Source organism: Rhinoraja longicauda, chromosome 5 (assembly GCF_053455715.1).
Source record: "Rhinoraja longicauda isolate Sanriku21f chromosome 5, sRhiLon1.1, whole genome shotgun sequence".
Taxonomy (NCBI): Eukaryota; Metazoa; Chordata; class Chondrichthyes; order Rajiformes; family Arhynchobatidae; genus Rhinoraja; species Rhinoraja longicauda.
The window spans coordinates 46949333-46977014 of NC_135957.1; the positions used below are offsets into that span (position 1 = coordinate 46949333).

The 27682-nt window shown below is 43.4% G+C and overlaps 1 protein-coding gene across 1 annotated transcript; it reads right to left on the reverse strand.

Annotated features, from left to right (window-relative positions):
• Positions 1-411: 411 nt before the first annotated feature.
• Positions 412-26747, reverse strand: LOC144593911 (tyrosine-protein kinase Src42A). The gene is made up of 10 exons (XM_078400044.1): positions 26416-26747; positions 20710-20831; positions 19210-19343; positions 17978-18140; positions 10034-10195; positions 7648-7703; positions 5799-5952; positions 2851-2982; positions 2632-2720; positions 412-516 (listed from the first exon to the last, which is right to left on the reverse strand). The coding sequence occupies exons 1-10, from the start codon at positions 26745-26747 to the stop codon at positions 412-414; spliced, it is 1449 nt and encodes a 482-aa protein (XP_078256170.1).
• Positions 26748-27682: the final 935 nt, after the last annotated feature.

Sequence of the window (27682 nt, forward strand, 5' to 3'; positions counted from 1 at the left end):
CCGGCGCTGCATTCGCTGTAAGGCAGCAACTCTACTGCTGCGCCACCGTGCGGCCCCACATTGTTGTGTATGTTTTCATAATGCAAAAACTTTATTAGTCCAATTATCATAATTACCAATTAATTTTCTTTTTTAAATCAATGGCTTTATTTGTGCATAAATGACACAATAGAAATTGGACAAGGTTATTTTATCTCCGCTACTTGTATGTATAAATACCATTAAGGCAAATCAAAGAATATGGTTTTCTTAATTTTTCTTACTTTTAAGTGTTTGGGAGTGACTTGTGAAAGCTTTGCAAATTCTATGAAAGATCTACAGGCTATATTCTATGTCTGACAGTTTTATAAGGAGAACCGATCTATTGTTGTGATCAAGCCTTATTGTGATATTCATCTGGAAATACGATTGCTATTTGCCACTTTCAAATGCAGCCTGTACATCAAAGAGAGTAGCACCTCTCTCATGGTAACCATTGAACAGTTGAAACGATGCAAACAGCCCACAAGCTGAGCACTGGAATAAGGAAATACACAGCCCAAGTGATGAAAAGTGAATGAGCAAGTAAATGCCGGGTACCTTGTTTCTAGATCCTGGCAGTGATGCAGGGAGATCTTCCCAAAATGATAAAGCAGGACTCTCCTTCAAGTTTGGCAGGACAGAAATAATGGGATCACAGACAGAGTGTCAGAGTTCATAGTGTATTTCGTAGTTTCATAGAAGAGCACATTCTGGAAACAATCGGAGACCTGATTGTATTAGAACTGGTATTGTGTAAAAAGATGAATTAATAACAACCCTCATCTTGACAATTCCTGCATAGCAGCTACCAAACCAAGATTGATTTTTACACAATTTAAGGGAGAAAAGAAAAAGTGCAAAATTTATATTTTAAACTTAATTAAGGGCAATTATGTGGGCATCAAAGAAGAGCTTGCTAAGGTGAACTGGTTAATTAGGTTAAGGGATCAATTCCATGGCAATTGAGTGGCAGGCATTTAAGAGGGTCTTCCAAAAAACACCATGTAGATACAACCCAATGAGGAAGAAAAATTCCAAAGTGAATTATAGATGTATAGCGTGCTTTGAAATCTAATTATTTTCTCAGAAGCTTCTGCACATAGCAAATGGCAGTCCATTGTGTTCCCCGATAAAATGGAATGACAGGAATTCTTAAATAATAAGGCATTATAATTGCTGCCATTCCTATTTCCAATCATGTGTTCTCAATTTTACAAAGCTGCACGTACAATTTTGAGCATGCTGTATAAAGGATTCCTAACCTAGTTGGTGTGATTTTTTTTTCTTTTCAGGAGTGCTAATTGCTGCAGATCAAGACAAAACCATCAATTAGACATATGGAACTGCAGATGCTGGAAACCTGAGCAAAAAACACTAAATGTTGGAGTGGGTCAGGCAGTATCTGCGGAGGACATGAGAATGCAATGTTTCAGGTCAGGACCCTTCTTCAAACTGACAAAAATATTAATTTGTTTCCAATGTTTGTTTCTCCACCGGGTGGCGCCGTCAGTGATGGCAGCCTCGCAAACGGTCTGTCTGTCTTTTCGTCTTTTTGTTATTTTTAGTGTGTTTTAAATGTTTGTGTTAATGTTCTCTGGTTTGTTTTATGTGGGGGGTGTGTGGGCGGGGGAAACTTTTTCAATCTCTTACCTTGCCGGAGATGCGATTGTTTTCGGGATCATATCTCCGGTCGCTCTGCGGCCTAACATCATGGAGCTGGCGACTTTGCTCGAGACTGACTTTGAGCCCCAACGCAGGGCCGTGGACTTACCATCGGTGCCTGCGATCCCTTGCCTGGGATCGACGCTCCAACCGTGGCCTGTGGATTTCACCATCAAGGAGCTCGCAGTCTCGGGTAGAGACCGATGTCGGGAAGCTCCAAGTTGCAGAAGACTCGACCCGCCCCTCGACCCGGGTCAGATCGCCCAGCGCAGGGGAGCTGGGATTCCCCCCCGATGCAGGAGCTTGATCGCCCCAAAGCGGAGGGCCCAAACATCGCCGGCTATGGGATCCAAGATCGTCCCGTCAATGGAAGGCCTGAGACCCCCGACCGCGGGAGAACAAAGAAGGGAAGAAGATTGAACTTTTTTCCGCCTTCCATCACAGTGAGGAATGTGGAGGAGTCGCTGTGGTGGATGTTTATGTTAAAATATATTTTGTGTGTTCTGCTGCTTTTTATTGGTATGACTCTATTTCAAATCGAATTCCTCATATGTTGCAAAACATACTTGGCCATTAAAGTATGATTATGATTATGAAGAAGTGCAGACTACAGATAGAATTAAAGAAACTAGCATGGAATTATTGGTAAAATAAAGCCACAAAGTGCTGGAGTAACTCGGCTGATCAGACAGCACCTCTGGAGAACATGGATTGGGGATGTTAGGGGTCGACACCTTCTGGGATTATTGGTGCAGGTTTCAAAAATGGTTTGTGATTTAGTACAAATCACCATGCGTTGTGACATAACAAAATTTCACCGTGCTCCTCATTGCAGTCCTATGTTAATAAAGGTAATTCTACTGGCATCGGGTTACATTTCAATAGCATGGTTTGAACTTCTTTAAATGTGGGTCTTTTTTCTGAACTGTGATTCCAGCACTGAAGTACAATATCACGAAGGTCATCTGGGAAGTCAGCGGGTGGAGAGATGGTGACTGCATCCATTAAATCTTTCACAAACTCATGGCTCTTTCTATCTGTTTCAAATAAAAACAGAGCTGTAAGATGCCATATACTTACAGGCACACAACCAATAGCCATGAATATATTACACAAGCTAGTTGTATTTCCAACTGTCCTTGACTACAGATGAAGCAAATGCCATACCTGGGAATGGGACACCACCATATGTGATGATTTCTGTCAGCAAGACTCCAAAAGACCAGACGTCTGATTTGATGGTATAACTTTGATCATGGAAAATTTCTGGTGCCATCCATTTCACTGGAACTTTTGCATCTATAGGAAACAAATAATAACATTTTAAAGTGGCAGGATATTAAGCTATTTTAATTTAGACACAAGAAACTACAGATATTGGTTTACCAAAAAAGACACAAAGTGTTAGAGTAACTCAATGGACAGGTAGCAGCATCTCTGGATTTGCAGCCTGACCCACTGAGGTATTTTACTTGTTCTTTGAGTCATAGTACTTTGGATGGGAAAGAAAACAAAACGTACACATTATTTATGCTGTAACTGGCTGAAATTTCTTGGACTTGGTATAGAACTCTTGGGTCAAGTGTAGAAAACTCCATTAACACAGCACACCTCAAAGGCTGCCTACCTCCCACACTGGACCCCTATCAGTTCGCCTACCGCCAGAACAGGAGTACGGAGGATGCCATCTCCACGGCACTTCACTCCGCCCTCTCCCACCTTGACAACAGAGACACCTACGTGAGAATGCTGTTTATCGATTTCAGCTCAGCATTCAACACCATCATCCCTTCCAAACTGATTGCCAAACTCAACGACCTGAGCATCAACCCCTCCCTCTGCAATTGGATATTGGACTTTCTAACCAACAGACCCCAGTCTGTTAGATTAGACAACGACACCTCCTCAACCATCACCTTGAACACCGGCGTTCCACAGGGCTGTGTGCTGAGCCCTCTCCTCTACTCCCTTTTCACCTACAACTGCACACCTGTACATGGTTCTAACACCATTATTAAGTTTGCAGATGATACAACGGTGATTGGCCTCATCAGCGACAACGATGAGTCGGCCTATAGGGAGGAGGTCCAGCTACTTGCAACGTGGTGCGCTGACAACAACCTGGTCCTTAACACCAAGAAGACAAAGGAGCTCATTGTGGACTACAGAAGGACTAGGGGTGGTACGCACACCCCCATCCATATTAACGGGACGGAGGTGGAGCGTGTTTCCAGTTTCAGGTTCTTGGATGTCAACATTTCTGATGACCTCTCTTGGACCCACAATACCTCAACACTGATCAAGAAGGCTCACCAGCGTCTCTTCTTCCTGAGGAGACTAAAGAAGGTCCATCTGTCTCCTCAGATTCTGGTGAACTTCTACCGCTGCACTATCGAGAGCATCCTTACTAACTGTATCACAGTATGGTATGGCAACTGCTCTGTCTCCGACCGGAAAGCACTGCAGAGGGTGGTGAAAACTGCCCAACGCATCACCGGTTCCTCACTCCCCTTCATTGAGTCTATCCAGAGTAGGCGATGTCTGCGAAGGGTGCACTGTATCGTCAAGGACAGCTCTCACCCCAACCACAGATTGTTTACCCTCCTCCCATCTGGGAGGCGCTACAGGTCTCTCCGTTCCCGGACCTGCAGGTTCAGGAACAGCTTCTTTCCTGCGGTCGTTACCTTACTTAACTCTGCGCTTCGATGATTGCTGCCATCCCCCTCCCCAACCCCCCCCTCGGGCACTCCTCCCATCGGTGACTGATCTCGCTTACCGGAATTTCCACTACCACTACTGAATTACTGTATATATTATATGTTTTACTATTCCATCGCATGCACTCTGGTTAAGATGTTAACTGCATTTCGTTGTCTCTGTACTTGTACACTGCACAATGGCAATAAAGTTTGTATTGTATTGTATTGTATTGTATACTTGGGAACTTGGTGATACTGGATGGGCAGATTTTATGGACTATTGCATGATATTCCAAAACATCTTTAAAATCTTATATTTTTGGAGGTGATGCACAGTAAAGTAGCATAAGAATTTTTTCAAATAACCTGCTATGTTTCAGGGGAACACTGGAGTCTCGGTGGGTTTAAAGGGAGCATGTGAACTGAGACCCCATTGTGTTCGAAGGAGTGGGAGAACGGGAACTCTGGTGTGTTAGAGAGAGTGCAGCAAATAGGGCTCCAGTGTGTTGAGAGAGTGTAGGGACCTGGGCCCCATTGTGTGAGAGAAAGTGCAGGTACCAGGGCCCAGGTAGAAAACTGTATTCACAGCATCAGCTTTCATTCTATTTTATCGAATGATGCAAATATAACATAATTGAACAATTGGGAAGCAGATGGCAAGGAGGAGAGGATCAATAGATTAACATGTATGTGTACAACTTCAACTTGCTGCATTCCCTTGCGCCTGGCTAACACCAGCAACCATTACACAAGGAAACTTCTGCCATTACTATTTCTTGATGACTGTATCCTTAATATTCAGAATGATGAACTGAGTCCACTGTGGAAAGATTAAGAGGCTAAGGGCAGGCAGCAGGGGCGAGGGAATATGCTGGAATCTCTAATAAAGAATTAAGTAATAGAATGCCTAGAATAGAAAAGCAGGTTTGAGCAAAGGTAACCTGGACTTTGGAAATCAGGATTGACTACTTTTTAAGTGGTGTATCTTTAAATTGTTGATGTTCAAAGGGACTTATACGTGTTCATGCACCCATATGAAACTCAACATACTGGTGTCACAGGCGATTAGTAAGTGGTATTTTAGCCTTTATTACATGAAATATTGAATACAATTGCATCAAAACTAATGGAATTGAGTTGAATAATTGCAATTATTAGAGATATATAGTATGATGTATAGTTTTGATCTCTATATCTGAGAAAGGGTGTAGTTGCCATGAGGTTAGTGTAGTGAATTGGTTTGGTTCTTAGGAAATGGCCCTGCTATATAGGGATATATATATCATTGCCAATTTCCATTTAATAGTTTGATAATTGTTTAATGAGTAAGATCAGGGAAAGTGATTCTGCACCAAATGGCATCTGGATACAAGCTTCAGTTAATGGTGTTTGTATTGGAGGTAAAGTTGCTGTTACCGTATGATACCAAGTACCGATCACTCTTAAGCAGTCGAGCGAGGCCAAAGTCAGAGATCTTGCAGCACAGCATTTCTGTAAGGAGGACGTTTTCAGTTCGCAGGTCCCGATGAACACAATATTTCTCTTCAAGGTAGACCATTCCTTCTGCAATCTAAAAACATTACAAATATTGCCACTGAGCTATTAACATCCAATATTTAGCATCACAGTTCTACTGCACAAAACTACTCAATGCTAAATTGTAATCATGAATCCAAAGTAACTGTAATTTCCTGAAGGCCTTAACTTCAATAGTGAGAGCAAGTGAGAACAGAAACACCTCCTCCATTCATAGTGGAAATCAGGCCAACATCCACTTTACTTACACAAAAGGAAGCAACAACTATTTGGAGTGTTGCGTGCGGTTCTGGTCTCTCCGTTACAGGAAGGATGTGGAGGTTTTGAAAGGGTGCAGGGAGGTTTAGCAGAATGATGCCTGGAATCGAGGATTCAGGAAAAGATTAGACACACTTGGGTTATTCTCTCTGATGCGTGGAGGTTGTGGGGAGACCTGTTAGAAACATATAAAACTATGAGAAGCATAGATAGGGTAGCCAGTTATCACCTTATCAAATACTGGAGGGCACAGCTTCAAGGTGAGAGGGGCAAAGTTTAAAGGAGATGTGCAGGGCACGTTTTTTACACAGGATGGTGAGTGACTGAAACGCACTGCTGTGGTGGTGGTTGAGGCTGATGCAATAGTGGCATCTAATAGATTTTTGCGTAGGCAATGGAGGGTTATGGATTATGTGCAGGCAAATAAAATTTGGACTTGGCATTATGTTTGGCATATTGTGGCCGAAGGGCCTGTTCCTGTGCTGGACTGCTCTATATTCTATGTTCCATGAATGCAGATGCTGGTTTTCAAAAAAGGGACACATTACTGGAGTGACTCAGCAGATTAGGCAGCATCTCTAGAGAACACGGATATATGACATTTCGGGGCAGACCCTTCTTCAGACTAAGGGTCCCGACCCGAGATGTCCCTTATCCGTGTTCTCCGGAGATATACACAAAAAGCGGGACAGGCAGCATCTCTGGAGAGAAGGAATGGTTGATGTTTCGGGTCGAAACCCTTCTTCAGACCTCCATTTTGCCTCGTCCAGAGATGCTGTCTGACCCGCTGAGTTACTTATTCCTGCATGTTGCATCTCTATACGTATTTCTCTTTATCCAGCTTCATTTATTTTGTGCATGTAACACATTTAACATTCTCAACACAAAAGCTTAAGAAGAAACTCATCCTTAGTCACATACTGAATTGAAGACTATGGAACAGAATTGCACAAGCAGAATAGTGTGTAGCTGCTGCTATACGTGCATTCTCAGCAGAAGTGAACAAGGATGATTTTCTACCTTGGTCTGTTGCGTGTTCCTATTGCACCATACCCACTTCTTTCCCTTGTTCTTTTTCACTGTAAATATCTACCAGTCCTGAAAAGTTGACTATAATTTTCTACATGAATCTGGTTTAAGTTTTTTTGTTTCAAACTTCTAGCTTTTCCAGTATTTATTTGTACTTTAATGTGGCAGTCAAATTTACATCGTTTTCAAGTAAATCTAAATGCTTCCAATACTGATTGTGTCTTTACACTAAACGAATATATTAATTTAACTTTGCACACAAAATATTATTGAGTAATATAATCTCTTCATGTCATAAGGAATAGGAGTAGAATTAGGCCATTCTACTCCGCCATTCAATCATGAATCCCTCTTCCCTGCTTCTTCAGCAGGTCTGCATACATATGTTACTGAGCTAAAACGTTTTTCCTTTTATTATGAGCAAGGAGGTAAATTTCCAGACCTGTATGGCAAAGCCATTGAGCAGTGAAATCTCCAGGTTCCTTTTTTCTGAATGAGCTGTAAAATGAATCACGAGGCCTCATGTTAGAATTAGATTCACACCGTCTGGACTTGCAATTATCTTGTACACCTAGAGGCAAAATAATATAGGTATTGGCCTCCTTCACACTCTGCTTTCTCCTTTCCTCTGCCACTACATCATACATCCACGACAGGATAATTTGCAGATGCCAGGCTTATTTTTGCTGCTTTGTATGCTGTCTCTAACAGGTGTAAGAGCATAGCCTTGATGCTGCACAGAGAAACATTTTGTCTGAACTTGGAGCCATCTCAGAATGATTAATGACCCCTCACCCTTTACACTGTGAAGTCACAGATGCCTTTTAGCAATTGACAATAATGTCACAAGATCTGGGTTTCTCTTCTCCTGATGGGATCTCTGCCCAACCTTGCTATTGATATAAATGTATCATTGAAATCAAGGCCTCCCACAGCTCTATCTGCTTAAAGGGATGAGATCATCCTCAGTGCCTCCAAGCAGAATCCATCTATAAATCCTACCCCAAAGCTGAGGTGAGACTCGGCCATTAATCTGTACCCAATGAGTGGGGGTGCTTACACCAATCACACCTTTCTATACCCAGCAATAAGACCAACACCATCCCTGGAAGTAGCAACACAAGTAGATGGAGTGGGAAAGAAGGTATAAGGTATGCTCGCTTTCGTCAGTTGTGCCACCGAGTATAACAGTCAGGTTGCAGCTTTTTAAAACTTTGGTTAAGCCATCTTTGGAGTATTGAGTGCAGTTCAGGTTGCCCCATTATAGGAAGGATATGGAGTTTTGAAGAGAGTGCAGGAGAGGTTGACCAAAATGTTGCCTGGATTACCGGCTATCAGCTATAAAGAGAGGTTGGATAAACTTGGATTGTTTTCTCTGGGACGACGGAAATTGAGGGGAGTCGTTTATAAATTGGCGAGAGGCATAGATAGCGTAATAAGTCAGAACCTTTTTCCCAGAGTGGATATGTCAACAACGGGTCGGCATAGTATTTTGGGCAGAGAAGCAAAGTTTAAAGGAGGCAATATTTTTACACAGAGGTTGGTGGGTGTGTAGAATGCGCTGCCAAGGTGGTGGTGGTGGCAAATAGTGGCGATTAGAAGGTTTTTAATCAGTGTACGGATATACAGGGAATGAAAGGATATGGATCAAGTACAGGCAGGGGAGATTAGTTTAATGTGATATCATAGTGGGCATAGTGGTGACGTAGTGGTAGAGCTACTGCCTTACAGCTCCAGAGACCCAGGTTCAATCCTGACTATGGGAGCTGTCTGTCCTGAATTTGTTCGTGCTACCCATGACCTGTGTGGGTTTTCTCCAAGATCTTCGGTTTCCTCCCACACTGCAAAGACGTACAGGTTTGTAGATTAATTTGCTTGGTATAATTGTACAAATGTAAAATGTAAAATAGTCCTTTGTGTGTGTAGGGTAATGTTAATGTGCAGGGATCGCTGGTCGGTGCGGACTCGGTGGGCTGAAGGGGCTTTTTCTGCGCTGTATTTCTAAACTAAACTAAAAGTTCAGCATGGTATTGTTGGGCAAGGGGCCTGTTCCAGTGCTACCCCATACTGTTCTATATTCAATGCTCCCACCGCTCCCACCGTGCTTAAATTCTGCCAGTAATCTACCACCAGTGAGCACTTTAAGTTTGATTTAAAACCAACGAAGGAGGTTCCCACAGATCCAATCATCAGATTAATTCCTCACTTTATTAGTCATAAGCAGCTGAAGGTCGCCAACATGATAATCTTGAAGTTCCCTTTGCATAGATGGAGAGCAACAGATGGCAGAAGGGTGACAGAACCCATAAGACCCTCGGGCCTCAATATTGAAGCAGATTAGTTTTGTTTAGTTTAGTTTAGTTTAGAGATACAACGCGGAAACAGGCCCTTCGACCCCAAGCGTCACTTAGCTGAAAGTACCAGTTCAAAACCCTTGAGGTTATTGAGATAGATTTCAATGCTAAAATTACCACTTTTTCAGAAGATCCCTTTTTTCTGCAAATGAAGTTTGATCCTGCTCCTACAGTAATTGGGATCTGTATGATTCATTATTTGTGTAGGAAGGAACTGCAGATGCTGGTTTACAACAAAGATAGACTCAAAATGCTGGAGTAATGCAATGGGACGGGCAGCACCTCTGGAGAGAAGGAATGGGTGGTGTTTGGGGTCGAGAAGGGTTTCGACCCCAAGCGTCACCCATTTCCTCTCTCTGATGATGCTGCCTGTCCCGGTGAGTTACTCCAGCATTTTGAGTCTATAATTGATTATTTGGTTAGACAACTTTCATGTCTATGTACAGCATGAGGAAATGCGAGTAATTTATTTACATTTGAGATATTTGTGGAGATTTCCTTTTATCATTAGCTCTGTCACGATGCAAAATGGCTCTCTGTCTGTGCAGACAGCTAAAAGTTTGATCAACCTTTCATGGTGTAATTGCTTCATGATCTCGGCTTCTTTCAGGAATTCCTTCTTCAACTTTGAATCCACTGCAGAAATGAAAGAGAATGATGAGCAATTTGTTGACATTATAATTTATTTTGCACTTAATATATCTGATTTGTGTAAAATGTCATGTTGGATATCAGATAACAGTTTTCTAAGGTTCATTTTATTTGTACATCAAGCAGAAAAAAATGGCAGATTTTTAAATCTTCATGTTTCCCCATCACCAACCCACTAAGGCCTGCTTCATAATCTACAGTGTCTACTGTCAGAGGTGAATGGTAAACTAAAAATAACTACCTCGCTGCGGTCATAATCTGCAGGCAGCTCAATTGGAGGCTTCACTATGGAGGTAACAATAACATTGCACAAGTGAAAAGGGGCTTTGCTCCTGTTAAGGGCAGGTCATGGGTGAGGATCACAATGTTACTACTAGAGCATCTTCACAGATTCCCTCCACATACCAATACTATTTCTAGCTTGTGCATTATGCTCCATGCAACAGTCTCATGCAAGGAATGAGAGCAATAAAAGAGAGAATCATTTTGAGACAAAGTATTGAATAAATTGAATACATTTTTTATTAGCCAAACATGTATACATACAAGGAAATTGCCTTGGTGCTTTGCTCGCAAGTAACAACATGATATACAGTAGACAATTAAAAATAAAACATTATAATTTAAACATGTGAAGAATTAAATAAAATACCAGAGCAAAACTTTTGGCTGTTGAGTAGAGCTACTGCTCGTGGAAAAAAAGCTGTTACTATGTCTGGCTGTGGCGGCTTTGACAGTCCGGAGTCGCCTTGCAGAGGGAAATGCTTCAAAGAGTTTGTGGCCAGGGTGAAAGGGGTCTGAGATGATCTTATCCGCTCGCTTCCTGGCCCTTGTTGTGTCCAGTTTGTCGATGGGGGGAAGGTTGCCGCCAACAACTTTCTCAGCTGATCGAACGATGCGCTGCAGCCTCCGGATGTCGTGCTTGGTGGCTGAACCAAACCAGACCATGATGGAGAAGGTGAGGACAGACTCTATGATGGCAGTATAAAACTGGACCATCATTGCCTGTGGCAGATTGTGTTTTCTCAGCTGCCGCAGGAAGTACATCCTCTGTTGGGCCTTTTTGACTGTGGAGTCGATGGTGCCCTCCCATTTAACGTCCCTGGAGATGATGGTTCCAAGGAACTTAAATGATTCCACAGATGTGATTATGGTGTTGTTGATGGTGAGTGGGGGGAGGGGAGGGGGAGCTTTCCTAAAGTCTACAATCAATTCCACCGTCTTAAGAGCATTGAGCTCCAGGTTGTTGAGAAGGCACCAGGATGCCAGCTGTCTGCAGGCAGATTCCTCCCCGTCTTGGATCTGTCCAATCAGGGTGGTGTCATCCGCAAACTTGAGAAGCTTGACAGAGGAGTCTGTGGAGGTGCAGTCGTTGGTGTAGAGAGAGTAAAGAAGAGAGAGTACGCAGCCTTGCGGTGCTCCTATGCTGAGGGTCGGAAGTTCCGTGATGTGCTTTCCCAACCTCACATGCTGCTTCCTGTCTGTCAGGAAGTTGGTGATCCACTGACAGAGGGGTTCAGGCACAGTCAACTGGAAGAGTTTGGAGTGTAGTAGCTCTGGCACAATGGTGTTGAATGCAGAGCTAAAGTCCACAAACAAAATCCTTGCATTGGTCCCCTGGCGGTCTAGGTGCTGGAGGATGAAGTGCAGGCCTAGGTTGACTGCGTCATCCACTGATCTATTTGCCCGGTATGCAAACTGCAGGGGGTCCAGCATGAATTTGTGATGTTTTTCATGTGGGCCAGCACAAGTCTTTCAAGGGTCTGCATGATTACTGAGGCCAGTACAACAGGCCTGTATTTATTAAGACCAGTAATCCTTTGCATTTTGGGTATGGGAACAGTAGTGGAGACTTTGAAGCAGGCAGGGACAGTGCAGGTTTGCAGGGACCGATTGAAAATGTCTGTGTAGACTGGTGCCAGTTGTTCGGCACAGAGCTTGAGGGTAGAGGGGGAAACATTGTCCAGTTCTGGAGATTTCCGGCTTTTCTGTCTCCTAAATAGTTTTCTACCTCCTCAATTGTTATTGTTAGTGATGGAGAAGTGGACAGACTGATGTTGGGCAGCAAGGAGGGGGTAGGTAGTGGACAAGGGCCTAGACTTTGCAGACTGGAGTCAGGCTGTAAGTGGGTGTGATGTGGTGATTGGGGAGGTGGGTGGGGAAGAGAGAGAGGGGTTATCGAGGTAGGTTTGCTTGTAGATTTTATGGCACCTTCTCTAGAATGCTGTTGATAAATAGTGCTTTCCTTCTCATATTGCTTCCTTGACATCACTTGATGCAATTATTCCCCTCTGACATTGAAAGGTGTCTCTTACTGAGAAGTGTATCTTTGTCTGATCTGAGATTCACATGGTTACAGCAATCTATTTGAGATGATGTACAGACTGAGTTGTCTATGTGACACCTGTGTTCATTTGAGTAAATGTGAATGTGTTTTATTGCTTGTATAGTTCTTATTAGTGCTTATTCTCCTAGGTGCTTATACTTAGTGCTTATACTCCTAGATGTATAAAATCATAAGAAAAATAGATTGGATAGCTGCACAGAGTCTCTTGCCCAGAGAAAATGAATCGAGGACCAGAGGACATACTTAAGGTGAAGGGGAAAAGAACTATTGCAAATCTGAGGGGTAACATATTCACGCAAATGGTGATGGGTGAATGGAACAAGCTGCCAGAGCAGGTAGTTGAGGCAGGGACTATCCCAACATTTAAGAAACAGTTAGACAGGGACATGGATAAGACAGGTTTGGAGGGATAAGGGCCTAACAAAGGCAGGTGGGACTAGTGTAGCTGGGACATACTAGCCTATGTGGGATACTCTTTCCACACAGTATCACTCTATGACTCTGTTTAATTGCTTAAAATCAAAATAAGTTATAACATGTTGGCGGGCTGACCTGTTGAGTATTTCACCATCTCGTATGTATACATTCACCATTGGTTTTGGATTGCACCGTCCATTCTCATCAGTACACATGAAGGAAAGCTTTGTTCCTCTACCAGAGAAAACTAATTTGATGAGAAGGACTAGGAATCCCATAGATCATTAATTATAAAGTCAGTGTTCGTGGACTACAATCCTCATCACAAGTCAAGGGAACAGATCTACATGTATCTGAAGGTCAAAAAAACTTTTAAACTCAAGAACAGATGGTGGGAGGAAAGAGTGCAGCATATGCAACAACTCAAAGACATCCAAGCATAGGTGAATTCTTTAGTGCTGTCAAAACCATCTCTAGCCCAAACTCCTCTGGCGCTAAACAGCAAGGAACCAAGATTAGGGGAGAGTTTATAAAGAAGAAAGAGACAGGAAATGCCTGCAGGAAGATGCACTTATTCGGAAGCCTACATTTTAGGAGAACACCATTGATCATCCTTTAGCACATTATCCAGCACAATCTCAGTGGTATCACAGTCTGAGAGGTTGAAATTGCCAGCCAAGAGATAAAATGCAACAAAGCTTCCACGGGAGCCAAAATCCCTCCTGAAGTGTAAAGCACGGTGGAGAAGTATTTCCAACATAAATTCCAGATATCATGTCTTTGACCTAAAAAGAGGAGAACATGCCAGTAATTGCAATCATCCTCATGGAAGATCATAAGACTGATGGGTGGGGTACAGATTCAACCCTACAGCAAACTGGTGTAAAACACATCTCTGTCATTGCTCCAACTCTCCTCCACCTTTCTGCCTTGCAACAATGTGCCATACTTTCTACAAGCTTCCAGCTTAAACAGTGGCAATCTACAAGATGAGCAGAAAACTCTCAACTTTGGCCATTCTACCTCAGAGCCAAACTCATCCCAATCTCAGTCATCGAGCTTTGATGGGCAGATGGCACTTATCCAAGTGTTCTCTTGTAGGTCACGCTCCAAATCTTCACTGATCTCTTCACTGAAGTGTACAGAAGGATGGATCACATTAAACATTGGGAAGATGAAGGTCCTCCAGAACCTGCCGGCTGTGCAACACTGCCTTCCGACAATTGAAAGTCATGACAAGACTCCTGAAAACATGGATCGGTTTCCAAATTTTGGGAGCCACCTCCCAGTAAAGCCAGATTCTGTTGATTACTCCAGCCACTGTTTCAGTTGCTTTGGCCTGCCTGAGGAAAAATGCATTCGACGATCAAGACCTCAGATCTGGTACTACGCTCATTATCTACTGGCCAGCAGGAACCTCAAAAGCCCCAGCAATGGAAGTACCAGCAAGGCAGTCTCTGCAAACCTTCAGCAGGATAGGGTTGCCACTGTGATCTCCTTTCCCTGGCCAACATCACAGTTTCAAGGCACTGATGACATTTAATTAGCTCTGCTGGGTGAGTTGCATCAATAGACAAGAGACAATAGACGCAGGAGTAGGCCAGTCGGCCCGTTGAGCCAGCACCGCCATTCACTGTGATCATGGCTGATCATCCACAATCAGTATCCCATTCCTGCCTTCTCCCCATATCCCTTGACTCCGTTATCTTTAAGAGCTCTATCTAGCTCTCTCTTGAAAGCATCCAGAGAATTGGCCTCCACTGCCTTCTGAGGCAGAGAATTCCACAGATTCACAACTCTCTGAGTGAAAAAGTTATTCCTCATCTCCGTTCTAAATGGCCTACCCCTTATTCTTAAACTGGGGGCCCTGGTTCTGGACATATCCCCCAACATTGGGAACATGTTTCCTGCCTCTAGCGTGTCCAATCCCTTAATAATCTTATATGTTTCAATAAGATCCCCTCTCATCTTTCTAAATTCTATTGTATACAAGCCCAGTCGCTCCATTCTTTCAACATACGACAGACCCGCCATCCCGGGAATTAACCTTGTGAATCTGGTGTCAAATGCATGCTTGACACCAGACTCCCAAAATAAGCCAGAGCGACTGAAAAACACTTCCTTCTCAAAGTCTCACTGAAATAATGTAACATTACCCAAGACTACCTAGAATGGGGAAGGTATCTAGAAAGACTTTGATGATTTTGAATATCTGTGATAGGAACATGTACAGGGTGTTCACAAACACCAGAAGGAACACACAACATCCCAAATGACTGATTCCCACCCCCCCCCCCCCCTTCACTTGGCACACCTCCCTTGGCAGACAAGACTGAAGGTGTTGAACCGGTCAGGCAAGTTATCACCAGCCCACAAGATGCGACAGGCTGATCTAGTGGGGATTTGGCTCCATCTATTGGCCAGTTTGTTAATACACTTTCCACTGTTTGTTGAAGTTTCGGGTGATTTTATTTTTTTGCTTTACTTCACATCTCTTTCCATGGAGAACCTCATCTTTATATTTTTCCAAATTGTCTTCTTTGAGCAGTTCAAAACAATTCCTAATAATGAATAACCAGGTGCATATGGATGAAGAAGGGTCTCGACCCGAAACGTCACCCATTCCTTCTCTCCTGAGATGCTGCCTGACCTGCTGAGTTACTCCAGCATTTTGTGAATAAATACCTTCGATTTGTACCAGCATCTGCAGTTATTTTCCTACAGTTGTTCTCCAAGGTGCGCTTGTAGATTCAAAAAAGAGATAACTGTAGAAAGTAATGTAGGAACTGGGGAATATTTGTTTATATTTAGAAGTGAAAACATTTGATTTTGGTTTTTATGGTGTTTCAGATTTTAATAATAACTTTAGTTTTTTTTATTGTCTGCAATTGTCAGACTGCTTAATATTATTCTTGTACATGAGCAACTGCACTCTGTATTTTTTGTGGTATTTCCAATGGACTGACTGTAATACTGTTGCCACGGTAGATTTGAACTACCTATGGCAAGCACTCAAGACACTGAGAGATATCTCCAGTGCTCCCCTTGCAAGATCCTTCAAATCCACTGGAAGGTTGAGTAAAATAGTAACAAACTCTCCCAGGCCCACATCTGCACCGTTGAGTTCCAATGACACTCAGTCAGATTTATTAGATAAGCCACATCATTAATTTGCCTGATGCCAGACTCAGCAAACAGATACTCATCCCAAGCTCTTTCATGGGAGGTGATTACTACGCAAACAAAGGAAAATGTTGACACGATTAGCAATTCTTCAATTCTTTTACCTCACACCTTCTGTCTTTTTGTCTCTGGTCTTTGTCCATCATCTGCCTATTAAAAAAAAACCCTCATTAATACCTAACCCCAACCCTAACCTCTTACCTGGCAGTCTTTGTCCAGCCCTTCCAGTTTTCCCTCCCACAGTCATTCTGAAGAAGGGTCCTGACCCGAAACGTCACCTGTCCATGTTCTCCGGGGATGCTGCCTGACCTGTTGAGTTACTCCAGCACTTTGTGTCTTCCAAAGGAAAAAAATTGTGGATGTTCTCAAAACCTCAAAAAACCTCCTCACTGACTTAGGGGAATCCTTGAAATCAAGTAGAGGCTTTCCAGATCATACTGAGAATTTTGTCCATGCTGCAGGATGACATATTGGCCCCAAATAAATGGTGAGAGAAAGCTACTAGGTCCCAAGATACCCTTCCACTGTTCCATCAGACTTCTTTGCCCCATTGCGGAAGAACCAGTCGTTCCCATATCAGAGACCTCAGGGCTCACAGATTCAGTAGAAACAAGTCATCCTCATTTTAATGGTATGCCAAAGAAATGAAAAGTAGCCCCAATTGTCTTTGGGAGGAGGAACAATCATCTGCACTAATTCTGTGCATCACGCATTGCACATCCATTTTTGTCTGCAGATCTAATTGCTCAGGTGAAGCCTGATCTCTTTGTCATGCTCAATTAATTTCCCTGTATTTGTCTCAGAAAAGGAGAGTCCCACTGTGAACAATTAACGGCAGGAATGGGATTGAGGCAAATAAAAGAACTGAAACAGTGCCAGAAAAAAAAGACTGACTGAAATACGCCAGAACATCACTGTGTCCCCCCCTGTGAATGTTTATTCATCGTCATCTCTCGGAACCCCTCGTATCAACCCCAGAATTTCATTGTAATAGTCTCTTTATTTAAAATTCTCGTACCCAATACCATCCTTGTAATAATTATGTAATCTTCCCTTCTTGTACATTAGTGGGGAAATCCAACCTATGTTGATTTTTGTGGAATTTTGACCTTCAATTGGATCAGTCCAATTTTCAACTCAAGCACAACTCAAGCACAAAATAAACTAAATCTAATTTAATTTCCAACCTGTAAATTGGAGTGATACAATTGCAGAGCTCAAGGTGCTGATAATATATCCTTTATTAGGAATATAAATAAGTTACTTTGTGTGTGGGTGTAGGGAAGAGGAAGATTACTGGTTGTTTTTGATTATCTTTATAAATAGCTGCCATCCAGATATGATCTTGGTTTCATTAATGCCATAATTGTAAACTTTATGGTTTAACACTCTGTCCAATTTGCATCCAGAATATCTTATTTTTATTTTCCTGTGCTAATTATAAGTAATCGTACTATAATTTGAATGTATTAGCAATTTTGAAGATAAGCTATATAAGAAAATAACTGCAGATGCTGGTACAAATCGAAGGTATTTATTCACAAAATGCTGGAGTAACTCAGCAGGTCAGGCAGCATCTCAGGAGAGAAGGAATGGGTGACGTTTCGGGTCGAGACCCTTCTTCAGACTGAAGATAAGCTGTATCTTTTGTCTTAAAAATGTTTTTAAATGATTGACTTCTTGTCTTTTCACAAGAGCTGAAACTAGAAATCAACAAGAAACATTTATTTTCTTAACAACACATATGAATGGATTTTGCCCATGAAACATCTGGCATGTTCACCTATGTATAACCTTCAATGCATTACTTTGAGACTAACCTCCTTTAAGCTCTTTGATTGCCACTTCAGTTGTGCCATTCCAGATTCCTTCCCACACTTCTCCAAATTGACCATGTCCGATCAACTGCCCTTTTTGAATTGAGGAGTATTGGATTTCCCATTCAGCAACGTGAGCCAAAGTGGAAATGGATGGGCGGTCAAGCTGTAGACAAAGTTTGTCATTAATTAGTTTTATTCATCACAAAAACTGGGTTTTGCAACATTTGCCCTATAGATACCTTTGACTCCTTTCCGATCATCAATATGAGGATAGACACAAAAAGCTGGAGTAACTCAGCGGGACAAGCAGCATCTCTGGAGAGAAGGAATAGGTGACGTTTTGGGTTGAGACCCTTCTTCAGACTGGTTAGGGATAAGGGAAACAAGAGATATAGATGGTGATGTAGAGGGATAAAAAACAATGAATAAGAGGACCACTTAGTACGACTTGATTTAGAGCAGATCAATATATTGGTATAAATTTCAACCTCTCAGTACTGTACAGTAATGCATTTGCAGATTGCCATAATTCAACACCCCATCAAAGATAAGGAAAATGGGATGATGTATATATCAGGCAAATGTTCCACTGCTGTCAGTTTCCTTCTTCCACTGATATATCAAGGTCCACTATCCTCCTGGGTATCTGAAGCATGTGACCTCCCACAGTCTGATGTACTGATCTTTGGCTTCTTTCTCCAGTTACAACCAATTCCCAGCTACTCCCAAGCCCACTATTGCTTGCTGATGCCCTCCTCTGATCACCAGCTTTTGCTTCAACCTTGATTACAAACACCCTATTCTAAACACTGCCCTCTTCTCTCTCATTAACACTTCCCCAGCCAATTATCTTGCTCATTTAGCAGACCCATCATACATAATATGCAACTACAGCTCTGCTCTTTCCATGGCCCCCAACTCCCACCCTCTGACCGAGCCTTGATTCCCCGAGTCATATCTTTGACAAACAATGTCATACAATTTCTCATACTGTGAATAGCAATTTCTATTGCTGAATTTTCAAATACACACGTGGAATTTCATGAATGTCACTAAAATGGCATCTATTTGAAACCAAATAACGTTCAATAAAATATGAATTGCACAATACAAAAATATAATGTAAAATAATTTATAAGAATACTGCTAGCAATTCTGTGAAGCACCTCTTTGGAAATTACATAGAAAATGTGTGTTGCATTAAAATGCAACTGAGATTTGACTTGACATACCTTTACACATGGTTCGGTTAATCTTGTACACAAGTAACCTGCCTCCTTTGAGTAGCTTTTGATTAGTCGGGACAAGTTCTGAAAATTTGCCTTTTCGTTGATTTTGTAATGTTTCACTATATCACCAAAGCGCACTGCAAAAGAAATCCAAACTAAGCATCATGGATATGTTTGAAGCATTGAAAGATAAATGTAAATGCTGACTTAAGGTACAGCAAAATATATTTGCAATTGCTGAACATCTAATGATGTTGGTTATTGGTTGGAATTGCTCTCATGCTGTTAAGATTTGGAACATGGTGTGACAAATTGTAGCAGGGATAACAGGAGAGTTGGACCCAAGTGAACAGGAAACTCCAGCAAGAGAAGGAGAGCAGGCAGAAGAACTCAACAGGCCAGGCCGCATCTGTGGGAGGAACAGCACGGATGCTGTCACAGATGCTGCCGAACCTGTAAGAAAAAAGAAAATAATTTCACATGTGCCAATAAAACAATCAATTCAATTCAATGCCTTTTTGTTCATTTACAACTATTCCAGACACACCATCTTTTCCTTTATCATTGCCACCCTTGTTTGCCTTCCATCATGTATCCTTCACAAATTTTTCTCCTTTCAACAGGACCTTCCCTTTCTTTCCAGCATGCCTTCCTTTCATCCTCTGCATCTCCAAACCTTTCTTATCTCCAGAATTTCCCATTTCTGATAAAAGGACATGAACCTGAAACTTTAGCTTTGTTACTTTCCCCCAATAGATGCTTCTTAGCCCACTGTTTATTAGCCAGTAGTTTCTGTTTTAATATCCTTCCAGCCACTTCTTGCATTTTTCTGCGTTTTTTGTGTATATTTTGTCCTCTATTTGAAGCATCAAATGACTTTAGCCATTTTTTAATTTCCTATCTCCTCATGCCCTGGTTCTGAGACATTTGGAAGATATGATTGGTTCTCAAAGAAGGCGGCATTTGGGTGCTGCATACCATAAAGCAAGGAAAAACAATATCGAGCCATGGGTGTGATAGTAAGCTGCATAAATTGGGATGCATAAAATGACCAAGACGACTCTGGTAAGTGTTAATTGAATCAACAAATGGTAACTGGACATGTGAGCGGGTGTGGGCACAAAATGCTGGAGTAACTCAGTAGATCAGGCAGCATCTCTGGAGAGAAGGAATGGGTAATGTTTTGGATTGAGACCCTTCTTCGGAACGAGAATCAGTGGAGAGGGAAACTAGAGGTATGAAAAGGGGGTGTGTTTGACAGCGGGGCTGCAGTTCTCTTCTCATCAGGAAGAAATGGGCAGCAATGCAGAGAATGTGATTTTTCCCCTCTGGTAATAGATCGGATCATTAGAGGTGGGCCAATTGGTAACAAATGATACAACACCTGTTGTTTCAGGTCAACAAGCTAGAGGGAGCAGTAAGAGGGAGGAGACTAATCACTTTGATCTAGGCTAACATCCAACATCAGAAGTCTAACTGATGCAATGAGTTTAATCAACATACCTGACAAGAAGTAAATGTCATCCATTTCCTTATTCTGCCAAACCAGGAAAGAACCATTTTGATTTTCAGCTCTCAGCAGGCACCTCTTTACATCTACATGGATCATACTGCCAAAGAACCACCTGAAAGATGAACAGTTATATTTCAACGTCTTTTACAACCACCATCATTAAAAAACAGAGGACATTTATTCTGCAGTCCTTTCTGATGGATGAAGAAGATGACAGCAGCCTAAAAAGAGGAGCTTTGAATTCTTTCCATAGTCATTTGATGCTAGGCATGTTGCTCCTCATAATTTTCCAAAGCATTCCATCGATGTTGCTGAAGGGTGTTAGTCCACACTTCTCTGCATATTTTTTTCTGAAACAAAACCTGATTTTGGGGCATTGGTGCTCTAGACCCAGGTTAAAGATGACATGCACATTATGACTCAGGAGCCCATGACAGTACTTTTACCTCTAAGTTAAAACAACTTTCATAAAAAGATAGTCAATTCAGGGAGAGCTAGGCGGATAATCTGGAGCAGGTTAATATTAAGGAATAAGGTATTAGATGCCTTGGAATGCATAAAGGTAGATAAATCACTAGGACTGGGTGAGATCTATCCTAGGTTGCTACGGGGAGCCAGGCTAGAGATAGCTTGGGCCCTCACAAAGATTTTGGCATCTTGATCGGCCACAGTTAAAGTAATGGGAGGCTGAAAGGCTGGAGCATACCTAATATTTTTCCTTTATTAAAGATGAGCAGCAGGGATAAACCCGGGGAAAAAGAGCTAAGGGAAATTATCAGAGAAAATCCAACAGGATAAGAGTTATATATATCTGGAATAGTAGGTTTGATCAGGTCTTGCCTCACTAATTTGAATGAGTTTTTTCAAAGAGGAAAGCTGAAAAATTAATGAAGGCAGAGTGGTAGTTTGGAACTATGTTATCTCACAAGCAAACTTGCAACCTTCAACTGACTTCTTCTTCCACCCAATTGTTTTGAGACTACCATTTTCCTAACCATCAAGCTCCTGACCTGATCCAACAAATCCACAATCATCCCTCCCTCCATTCACCTCCCCATAACACCTGACATTTGTCCAATAACTAACACCCTCCAATCACCAACCCCTAAGACCATTGAAAAGACCTCAGGCAAACCATGCATGGGTGGCATTGGCAAGTATTTATTGCCAACCACTAATTGTCCTTGAGAAGCTGGAAGTGAGCCCACACCTTGAAGTTCTGCAGACCACATTGTGAAGAAGCTCCCCAATACTGTTTGGTAGAGAATTTCAGGATATTGTGTCAATTAAGCCATCGTGAAATGTGGTCATGTTGGAGTAGAATGTGACTTTGAGGAAAACTTGTAGATGCTGTGAACTACTTTAAGCTGAGTGCTCATGTCCTTCTGCATGGAAAGGATTGTGGGGTTGATGGCTGCTCTCCCTAAGGTTGCCAACTTCCTCACTCCCAAATAAGGGACAAAGGGTGTCATCACCGCCCCGCGCCCTACGTGACCTCACCCAGCCAGCAGCCATATGCTACCGCTCCACCATTGGCGGCCGCCCAGGCCGGGAGGCGGGTTGCCATGCAATCTCCGTTAGGCGGCGTCTGGGCCTACACTGTGCAGGACTGCTGCGGCCCCTGGGCTGCAGTGACTGGGCCAACAGTGTCCAGGCCTACAGCGCCATCCGGGCCTAATATGGGACAAGGGCGGTCCTGTACGGGACAAACCAATTTAGCCCAAAATACAGGATGTCCCAGCTAATATGGGACAATTGGCAACCCTAGCTCTGCCTGAAATCTTGCCGCGTTTCTGCAGGATATTTTATTGCCATGGTTCATTGCTGGTGGAAGTTGTGAATGATTTAATGGTGTATATTGTAGCAAAAATGAAAGATAGTTTCATGTGTCTTGAGTGTTTTAGAACAGTCCATATCCAGCGAAAGGAGAACGGATTAGTAATGGTAATATCCCACCCATATGGTATGGAATGTGTGCCAGTCCAACATCACCAGAGTTCTTGGGGTGGTGGATTATCACATTTATACTCTATATGATAACAAGCACAGGGTAAAGTCTTGAAATAACTGAAAATGAAACTGTACAACAGTAAACTAGCTTGAAGACGAGCTTTAGGGTTTTTGCAACATCCTTTCAGTTAAATTTATAAACAACGAAGATAAATATTTTAAGGTGAAGGGAATAAGATTTAATAGGAATCTGAGGAGTAGCTTTTTCACACAAAGGGTGGTCAAGTCAAGTCAAGTCAATTTTATTTGTATAGCACATTTAAAAACAACCCACGTTGACCAAAGTGCTGTACATCTGATTAGGTTCCAATGGAAAAAAAAAAGAAACATACAGTAGCATGCAAACAGTTCACAGCGCCTCCTCAATGAGCCTCAAACGCTAGGGAGTAGAAATAGGTTTTGAGCCTGGACTTAAAGGAGTCGATGGAGGGGGCAGTTCTGATGGGGAGAGGGATGCTGTTCCACAGTCTAGGAGCTGCAACCGCAAAAGCGCGGTCACCCCTGAGCTTAAGCCTAGACCGCGGGATAGTGAGTAGCCCCAAGTCGGCCGACCTGAGGGACCTGGAGTTAGAGAGGGGGGTTAGAAGATTTTTGATGTAGGGGGGGGAGTGTCCATTTAGGGCTTTATACGTGAATAGGAGGAGCTTGAAGTTGATTCTGTACCAGAATCGGGGTGATGTGGTCCCTTTTACGGGTACCCGTCAGGAGTCTCGCTGCGGCGTTTTGGACCAGTTGCAGGCGGGACAAGGAAGATTGGCTGATCCCAGTGTATAGGGAGTTGCAGTAGTCTAGGCGGGAGGAAATGAAAGCGTGAATGATTTACCACAGCGTTGACTTGCTTATCAAATTTTAATGCAGAGTCAAATATCATGCCGAGGTTTTTGACATGCGGTTTGACTAGGCAGGATAGACTTCCAAGACTGCCTGTTATCAATTTGATGGAATCGGGTGTATGGAGTCGGGTGTATGGGTGGGTGTATGGAACAAGCTGCCAGAGGAAGTAGTTGAGGCTGCGACTATCCCAACGTTTAAGAAACAGTTAGACTGATACATGTAGGAAAATAGCTGTAGATGCTGGTACAAATCGAAGGTATCACAAAATGCTGGAGTAACTCAGCAGGTCAGGCAGCACCTAGGAGAGAGGGAATGGGTGACGTTTCGGGTCGAGACCCTTTTTCAGTCTGAAGAAGGGTCTCGATCCGAAACGTCACCCATTCCCTCTCCTCGATGCTGCCTGACCTGCTGAGTTACTCCAGCATTTTGTGATAGACAGATCCATGGATTTGACAGGTTTGGAGGGATATGGACCACAGTCAGGTGGCACTAGTGTAGCTGGGACATGTTGGCTGGTGTGGGCAAGTTGGGCTGAGGGGCCTGTTTCCACACTGTATCACTCTATGACAATCAATATTTTTTTGTAGTAGAGGGGAGAGCGCTGGGAAACACCAAGGAGCCAGTCATAAAAGACTGAGGAATTATTAACCTAGTTTAGTTTCATTTAGTGATACAGCACGGAAACAGGCCCTTCGTCCCACCGGGTCCGCGCTGACCAGCGATCCCCACATATTAACATTATCCTACACCCACTAGGGACAATTTGCATTTTATACCAAGCCAATTAACTTACAAACCTATACGTCTTTGGAGTGTGGGAGGAAACTGAAGATAATAGACAATAGACAATAGGTGCAGGAGTAGGCCATTCAGCCCTTCGAGCCAGCACCGCCATTCAATGCGATCATGGCTGATCACTCTCAATCAGTACACCGTTCCTGCCTTCTCCCCATACCCCCTCACTCCGCTATCCTTAAGAGCTCTATCCAGCTCTCTCTTGAAAGCATCCAACGAACTGGCCTCCACTGCCTTCTGAGGCAGAGAATTCCACACCTTCACCACTCTCTGACTGAAAAAGTTCTTCCTCATCTCCGTTCTAAATGGCCTACCCCTTATTCTTAAACTGTGGCCCCTTGTTCTGGACTCCCCCAACATTGGGAACATGTTTCCTGCCTCTAATGTGTCCAATCCCCTAATTATCTTATATGTTTCAATAAGATCCCCCTCATCCTTCTAAATTCCAGTGTATACAAGCCTAATTGCTCCAGCCTTTCAACATACGACAGTCCCGCCATTCCGGGAATTAACCTAGTGAACCTGCGCTGCACGCCCTCGGAGAAAACCTCGGAGAAAACCCATGCAGGTCATGGGAAGAATGTACAATCTCCGTACAGACAGCACCAGTAGGCGGGTTCGAACCCAGGTGTCCGGCGCTGCATTCGCTGTAAGGCAGAAATCTACTGCTGTGCCACCAAGTTTGGTGGAAAAGCCCTCGCTTGCTACCGTTGTTCAATGAACCTGAGAGCACTTTAGGGAATTTTCTAAATGCAGTTTTTATGTGGAAATTATCATTACTTTATAGCGGCAAAGGGCCATAGATTCGTACAGCGTTAAAACAGGCCCTTAGGCCCAACTTGCCCAACCCAGCCAACATGTCCCATCTGCTCTCGTCCCACCTACCTGCATTTTGCCCATTACTCTCCAAAAATGTCCTATCCAGGTACCTGTCAAAATGTTTCTTAAACTTTGTGATAGTACCTGCTGCAACTACCTCCTCTGGTAGCTTGCTCCATTCACCTACCACCCTTTGCGTGAAAACGTTAGCCCTCATATTCTTATTAAATCTCCCCCCCCACCCCCCCTCATCTTGATCCTATGTCCTCTGATTCTCAATTCCCCAACTCTGGGCAAGAGACTGTGCATCTACCCGATCTATTCCTCTCATGATTTTATATACCTCTACATGATTGCCCCTCATCCTCCTGCACGCCAAGGAATATAGTCCAAGCTTGCCCAACCTCTCCAGATAGCTCGGAAAGGTAATGTTTTTGTTTTTAAACATGCTATATCTATGATACTTTAAGTTTTACAATAATATTTGCATGTCTAATGCTCTAATGCACTTTATGTGAGGGTTAAAAAGCTAATTAAAGCTGCTTCCTATGAGGAAATATTTGCATCTGCAGCCTGCTAACGCGTGAAGGAAGCCCAGCAATTGCCCGCGGTTGCAATGGCCATCTCAGAATGGCCATCTCAGAATGGCCATCTCAGAATGGCCATCTCAGAATGGCCATCTCAGAATGGCCATCTCAGAATGGCCATCTCAGAATGGCCATCTCAGAATGGCCATCTCAGAATGGCCTCAGCAACCACGCTTCACAACAGCTCTCTCTCTCTCTCTCTCTCTCTCTCTCTTGTCAGTCTGAAGAAGGGTCCAGACCCTAAACAGCGTCTGTCCATCTCCTCCTCATTCCCTCCCCAGATGCTGCGGGAGGAACGCGGGGCAGGTGTTGTCCGAACAAATAAACAGACAGAACACAAGGTGCTGCAGGAACTCAGCGGACCGGGCAGCATCCGTGAAGGGAATGGTCAGGCGACGTTACGGGTAAGGAGCCTTCTTCAGACTCTGACATCTAGGCAATGCATCTGAAGAAGGGTCCCGATCGGAACCGTCCACCCCCCCCCCCCCCCCCCCAGACAGATGCTGCCCGTGACCATTGAATTCCTCCAGCACTTTGTGTTATTTGCTATGTTCCAGCATCTGCAGTTTCTGGTGCCGCCACTGGGCACACACACCACCCGGGGGGGTGGACACCACCCGGGCCCCCCCCCCCCCCACGCCAGCCACTCACCTTGCCGCAGACAGGCTCCCGATCTCGGCCACGAAGCTTGAAGGCACGTAGCCTTCCTTCACCTGCTTCTCTTCACCGCCTTCTTCTACTTTCTGGACCAATGCCCATTCTCCTTTTTGGCTCAAAATTTCAATTTCTTCCCCTTCTTTAACCAGGAGGTCCTTTGAAGTGCGGGGGTTGTAATCGTAGATCGTAACACACCTGTTCTGCAGGGCACTTGGGTTTGTATAGGATATACTGACCCTTTGCTTTGGAGTTGAAGTCCCTTCATTGCTCCCATCGGAATGAGCTTGGCAGAAAGCACAGTGTCTTTTACACAGTGCAGTGCCCATGACTGTCTCCAATGGCCTTCGTCTTCACTGGATGCCAATCTTATAAAGTCGATGATGTCCGTCTGGGAAACAGCAGCAAATGCGCAGAACCTCGCGTGAACAGGTTCTTCCTGTTCTTGAGAATCACTTGCTGCTCTGCTGTGTATCTCCAGCAGTTTTCCTTTCTTTTTCAGTATTTTCAATCATCTGCAAGATTTTGCTGGTTTTTCAAATGGGTTTTACTTTGATTCTGTGCAATCTGAGATTGTCGGTAAGGTCGTTCTGAGAAGCTCCAGAGTCTGCCACATATATCTGAAAGGACAGGCTGTGGGTGGCTTGGTAGGTGGTGGCGTTTCTCTGCTGCTTTCATTGGGTTGTGTGCGCTCAAAGGCTCCCAAAGTTCTGTCTGAAGAAGGTTCCTCCCAGTTTGATGAAGGAACCCGACCAGAAACATCGCTTATCCGTGTCTTCCAGGGATGTTTGCCTGAACCGCTTTGCTACTCCAGCACTCTCTGTTCTACCGAAGATTCCGGCATCTGCAGTTTGTTGTGTCATCCAAAGTTCTCAATGCTTCTTATCCATTTTGAGCAGTGTTGGACCAAGGATTCTTACAAAACAATGGCAATGCTACACCATGGCATTGAGAGCTTCCTTAAATATTTTCCTCCGCCCATCTGCTAATTGCTTGCAATGATGGGGCTCGCAAAAGAGTGTTTATTCCAGGAGCTGGTGTTGGACATGAAAATAACATTGCCTGCTCATCAGCGCCAAAATGTAGTTGAGGCATTAGTTGTAAGGAAATTGGCTGGGATCTGAGGTTAGTTGGCTTATCCTGCCAGTCAGTTTGGAGAATCTTGTGGAGACAACATTGGTGGCTCATCTCCAGCATTTCAGATACCTGTTGGTGGTAGTGCATGCCAAATGGAGGGCAGGGATCACTGAGGTCCAATGGACCA